Here is a 6,000-nt window from a genome sequence, read left to right on the forward strand (position 1 = left end):
TCCGATCATAAATATGAATGACACATCTCTTAGATCACAAAAAGTGATCCGACCCTCAATTTTGTCCAAAAATAGGGACAGGAAACTATTTAATTGGCGACATGGAGAGAATTTAACAATTCTTTTTTATTTAATTTTCAGGCATTTAGATTTTACACGTATCTTTGAGTCCTTGTCTCAGCCTCCGACCTACCGATATTCATTCAATCTATCGCGGCTGAAAAAACAAACGAGTGAAAAACAAGAAGCCCAACTCCTACCACAATTCCGGAAACAAAACGATTCTCTCCTTTTTTTTTTCTCCCCACCGCCACCGCCGCCGTCTCGTCTCGTCGCGCCACCGACGCCCTGGATTATTGAGGAACTAGATCAAGCCCTCCGTCTAGATCCGCTGGACGTCCCCTTTTCGCTTCACCAAGACTCGGATCCCCGGGCTTTGGATTTGCTCAACCCGCTGATCGACTCTGTGTTTTAACCGAAGAGAGTTGGAGCGAGAGGAAGGTCGCGCCCTTCGTTGGAGCATGGCCGCCTCCGTTGGCTCTCAGCACCGATGCGTCTTCGGTCGGTTTGATTGACCATGAAGCTCATCTATCTTTGATAAAATTTCGCCCTTTTAAACCTATTTTCTTTAATATTTCAAGAACTCCGGTTCTTGGACTTACTTTTTCACTTCATCTCGCTTTGCTTTGTACCTTTAGATGACTATTGAAATTATTGCCTTTTTAAGACCTTCTATCTTCGATTTGTTTACAAGCTAGTTTCGTAGCGTATTTCTTCTTGTGCCAACGTTGGATGTATTTTGGAATTGTCGCAGTTGGGAATATTCCCTATGATGCCACGGAGGAACAGCTTATCCAGATATGTGAGGAAGTCGGCCCTGTGGCGTCTTTCAGGTTGTTAGTCATGTAAAACTTAATAATCTTACTGTTTTTGGATGCTCGCTTTTCTTCTGAAATTTGTTAATTCTTTCTGTCATTTCCTTTGATCTTCTCTCTGTTCTCTTGATCGGTTGGCTGACTATGAAAACTTAGTTTTTGAGATGTTGCAATTTTTTTTACAGTCATCTTAGCATCCTTCTCAACGCCTGTATTGTTGATTCTATGATGTCAAAAGAAATTAAGAAAGTTGAATATCTAAGTTGATGTTGAGTTGCTAACTATACCCCTGAAAAAATAGCAAATATTGGGTTGCCATATGACTTTTCATCTTGTTGTTCAGTTTTTTTAATGGGAGTTCCATTACCATGATCATGGAAATTTTTGTGATGCTTACACTGTTAGTGCCTGTGGTTTGAAGAATCGCTTGATCCAGCTGGGTGAGTTAGTTTACTTAACCTTAGTGATTGGATGAGAAAAATGGTTTGATTTAGACAAGCGTGCAGGGTCAGAAGAGTTGAATCTAAGGGGATGAAGTGTAACAACTTTCTAACTTTGATTTAATGTAATTTTTTTATGTAGTTACATGGGTTGGTGAAGGTTTGCAGTACTTTTGGTTGTAATCCTTGATGCTATAATTTGATGTTCAAAACTCCTTGACCTTGTCTTTCATGATTATGATTATTTGTTAAATTTAATTCCATTTTCATGCCATAGGTTTTATTTCCCTTCACTTGGACTAGCTTCTTATCTATGTAGGTAATAACCTGCCATTGTACCCTACTTAATAGCAATAAGTTACACTGATGCAGGTTAGTCTTTGATAGAGAAACTGGGAAGCCTAAAGGATATGGCTTTTGTGAATATAAGGATGAAGAGACAGCTCTCAGTGCTCGGCGAAATCTCCAAGGCTATGAGATAAATGGTCGTCAGTTAAGAGTTGATTTTGCTGAAAATGATAAAAATGCTGACCGAAGTAGAGAACAGGTCAACACACTCTATCTGGTTGCTTTCTAGAAGCATTCAATTATCCTGCAGAATTGTTCTTATTTGTGTGAAGTAGTAGGCTTTTTGGTGTATGTATTATTGATGTCACCACGTCATGGATGTATGTATTTTTGTTTCATCATATATGTTTTCTGGTGACAAATGTATGCTTCTGATCATTTTTCTTTAGCAAGTTAATTTATCATGTGGCTTCATCACCAACACTTCTTTTTTTTGTTTGATTTGCAATTCTGTTTTCAATGTTTCAGTTTGAAAGATATTTTTATGCTACCTTTCTAATGAAGGTCATACAGCCACAAATTTAACTTGTTATTACAAACAAGGCCAAAGATGCATATCTATACAACTATTTTCTATAATGCACATATTAAGAATTGTCCATAAAATTACTTGAAATCTGGTTTGCCTAACAACCTTTTCATACATTTTTAGATTGATTTTCATGGAGTTTTGGTTTGCAGGGTCGTGGTGGACCAGGGTTGGCATCAAGTGCAGGTTGTCTTTCTCAAATTTTCATTTTCATTTTCATTTGTGTTTTTGATGTTCCTTTGATCTGTTTCTTCTAGTATCTTAAACAATTTGTCTGTTGACATATGATTTAATTTCCACAGATGTTCAAAAACAACCTGCTGGAGCCCCTAATTTGAGTGATTCATTGCATCAACCAATTGGCTTCCCTTCAGCTGCAACTGCTGGCAATGTCATGGCATCAGCTTTAAGTGGTGCTCAGACTTCCAACGCACAAAATGTGTTACATAGTCAATCTGGAATGGGAAATGATCCCTTGACTCACTATCTGTCTAGACTTTCTAGACAACAATTGCTAGAGATTATGTCGGAAATGAAGGTTATTCCTTATCTATCTTCTCTTTATTTCATATATTTTTATGCACAGAATAATGTTATGTTTTTTTAATATAATGGCAGACCTTGACTACTCGATGCAAGCCACTAGTGCGACAATTTCTACAATCAAGCCCTCAATTAACAAAAGCTCTCTTTCAGGTTATTTTTTTTACACAGTTGAACTTTATAAGAGTTATTGCATTTTCATTTATTAATCTGTTGTAAAATAAAATTTACAACAATTCATATTGAATCAAGCTGACTTATCATGGTTCTTGAAATTCTGATTCACATGAACAAATAGTATCATTTTACATGTAAATTGTAAATGTATCGTGCGGCATTATCTGTGAATTGTATGGTTCTAACAACTACATGTAGTTATCACCTACTATGTAGTTTTTTCTTATGTAATTTTTCTGAATCTATAATTTGGTGCTGTATTTGTCATGCAGGCACAGATAATGCTAGGCATGGTTACACCTCAGACGGTATGTCTTATATACTTTGCATTGTCAATATGTTTATGCAAACATCAAATGCATATTACTGATATTGATTGATGCAGATTGCTGGTATTGGACAGACTTCTTCACAGGCACTAAGTGGACAGTTGTCCAAGGGATCTGAAAATCAGCTTCCCGTTACATCACACACTTCTGGAAACCTCCAACAGGCTTTATTACCTCTTCAACAAATACAAGTTCAACCTCAATATCAGCTACCACCATTGCCTCAAAACCAAGTATTAGTGGTCAATGCAGCAGATAAAACTGGAGTCATTGCAGTACCATCAAGATGGCCTCAATCTATTGGCAGTGTTCCAGTCCAACCTCAGCAAATATTGCAGAGGCACCCCCCTCTTCCCCAATTGCCAGTGCCCACTGCTGTTGCAAGTCTAGCTCATAACACTCCTCTAGCCCTTCCAAATATGCATCTGCAACAGTCAAACTTATCACATCTTACTTCTCAGGTTTGAATTTCATTAAATAATGTATTGTTCATTTCCTTGATTGTAGGCTCTAGAGATCAATCTAGTACTATAACTAAGGTTATCTCATTGGATCAGTAAGATTTCTCTGTCTCTGCTAGTTTTGTGCCATCTGGGGCTTTAGTTTGAGTTTCTCCCAGTCTTTGATTGTGGCAAAATTTCCTCTGTCTGTCTCAGTCCATCATCTTTCTCCATTAGCCAGGAGTTCGAGTCATGGAAGTTTGATATAGGAATAATAAAAACTGTTCAGTTCTCTCATTTGCACTTCCAGTTAGTAGGTATTTGATAGAACCCTAATTGTGAACTCACTTGCATGCTTAAAATATTTCCTTATGTTGTCTTTTTTTGTTGGGTTCTGCATATTGTAATTTGTCAGTTACAAAATCTACAATGTTGCTGAATGAGGATCTTGACCTAATGAAAATTTGATGTATGAAAAATGTAGTAGTTTTACATTTCAAGTAATCTTTATGCATTGTGCTATAATTGTGTGACTTGTACTCTTGGATATGCTGACAATATCCCTGTTCATTTGGTAGCCTGGCTTGTCGAGTGGTCCAGTGCAAGTTTCAACATCATCTGGTGTACAGGGTTCTACCTGGCCTTCTGTATTGAAAAAACGAGGTTTAGATGTGGGGTTAGCAGATCAAACCCGAATGTCAGGCAATTTGTCAGAACAAAATACTTATCCCGTAAAGTTCCAAAAGTTAGAGGATCAAACTGGTGCCACCCAAAAAGTTAGTAATCCTGCAGTTAATGCTGCTTCACTTCAAAAACTTGGCACTAGCGCTGCAACTAGGAGCCAGGTCACCCCAGAAATAGTCCATTCACAGAAACCAACGCTTCAGGTACTACTTTCTCCTAAATATCTCGCCAACCAGGATGTACATTCGGTTATTTTTTCACCACCCTAGTTTTTTGTTTGGTCGTTTGTTTTATATCTGCTTATAAGTTAGAGCTTTCAAATGTTCATTTGAAATGTGGCAATTAGTTTCGTTACTAAAAGGAGTGTACGACTACTCATGCTACAAAATCTTGTATGTCTTTGTACAGATACACCTTTCTACTCTAACTTAATTTAAATTTTCTTTGGCCTGCATGACCAGAATCTTGTATGTCTTTGTTGAGGAACTATTATTGTAGCTAGCCCTGCGACAATTTGTAATTATCCGTCTCCAAATGGGCCAATCTTAACTCTTCGGCCTTAAATGCTATAATTTTTTTCATATAGTTGATCTCAAGTTCTAATTCTACTGAAGCTCATGCTAAATTATGGTAATGCTTTGTTTTTGAAAGTCAATCTAGTTAAATTAAATTTCATAACTGCTTGAGATGGATTTATAATTATACGGTTAACATAAGTCCTTGCCTCATGTTTTATTTGTTTGGCTTTGCATTGTGAAAAAAATTTGGTGCTCATTAGAATTGCTTGGTGTGTTCCACAATTACACGGGCTTCACTTGACATTGTTGATGGGGAACAAGGTTACTTCTGTTGTCGCGATTGAGAAATACTTATATTTCATATTAGTTATACGTGTTGGTTAAAAGAGTTTCCATCTTGTATTGTCTTGTTCCATTTTCTGACTGGTGATAATGTTCTTTTTTTTTTCAACTCACACTAAGCACATTTATTTTCATCTTTTGCAGCTTTCGTCCGATGTAGAATCTGCTTTATTGCAGCAAGTACTTAGTCTAACACCAGAACAGCTGAGTTCGTTATCTCTAGAGCAGCAACAACAAGTTATTCATCTCCAAAAGATGTTATCTCACAAATAGTGCACAAGAAGGAAAAAAAAAAAAAAATCAATCAACATATCTTGTTCCGTGTTATTGGTGATGATGATTCTTCGATTTGTATTGTGTTGAAGAGGAAAACATAAGGATCTGCCACCACCTTCAAGTGAAAGGATTTACTTCCTTAACAGCCATGTAACAATAGTTCTTAGATTCATTTGGTCAAGTGTTTTTGAGCCACTTGTGTTTTAAAAATGTTTAGAAGATAAAGAAAAAGCCATTCTTTCATGATGTTGGGTATAGTCTAACAATTTTGTTTAGACTCAGATATGTTCTATTGCGGCCTACAGGAAATTGCTGGGATGAGGATTTAATTGACAATTAATTTTGATCACGCAAGAAATTTTGGTTTCATGATGATTTAAACCCTAAGGGTTCTATTGGGTTCAAGTTATCATACATAATCTAATTATTGGATTATCAGATAATTACATAAGTAAAATTATGGGTAATAAAATATAATCTAATATTATTTAATTATATT

The 6,000-nt window shown here is 36.5% G+C and overlaps 1 protein-coding gene across 1 annotated transcript; it reads left to right on the plus strand.

The window, feature by feature from the left end:
• The first annotated feature begins 189 nt into the window (after positions 1–189).
• LOC122004889 (cleavage stimulating factor 64-like) lies at positions 190–5,744 on the plus strand. Its single transcript, XM_042559727.1, has 10 exons — positions 190–561; positions 815–893; positions 1,688–1,862; positions 2,345–2,378; positions 2,495–2,730; positions 2,811–2,888; positions 3,185–3,220; positions 3,298–3,702; positions 4,260–4,568; positions 5,370–5,744. Exons 1-10 carry the CDS (start codon positions 522–524, stop codon positions 5,496–5,498), a joined length of 1,521 nt encoding a protein of 506 aa, XP_042415661.1. The 5' UTR covers positions 190–521; the 3' UTR covers positions 5,499–5,744.
• Positions 5,745–6,000: the final 256 nt, after the last annotated feature.

The sequence above is a fragment of the Zingiber officinale genome, chromosome 7B (genome assembly GCF_018446385.1).
Source record: "Zingiber officinale cultivar Zhangliang chromosome 7B, Zo_v1.1, whole genome shotgun sequence".
Classification (NCBI taxonomy): Eukaryota; Viridiplantae; Streptophyta; class Magnoliopsida; order Zingiberales; family Zingiberaceae; genus Zingiber; species Zingiber officinale.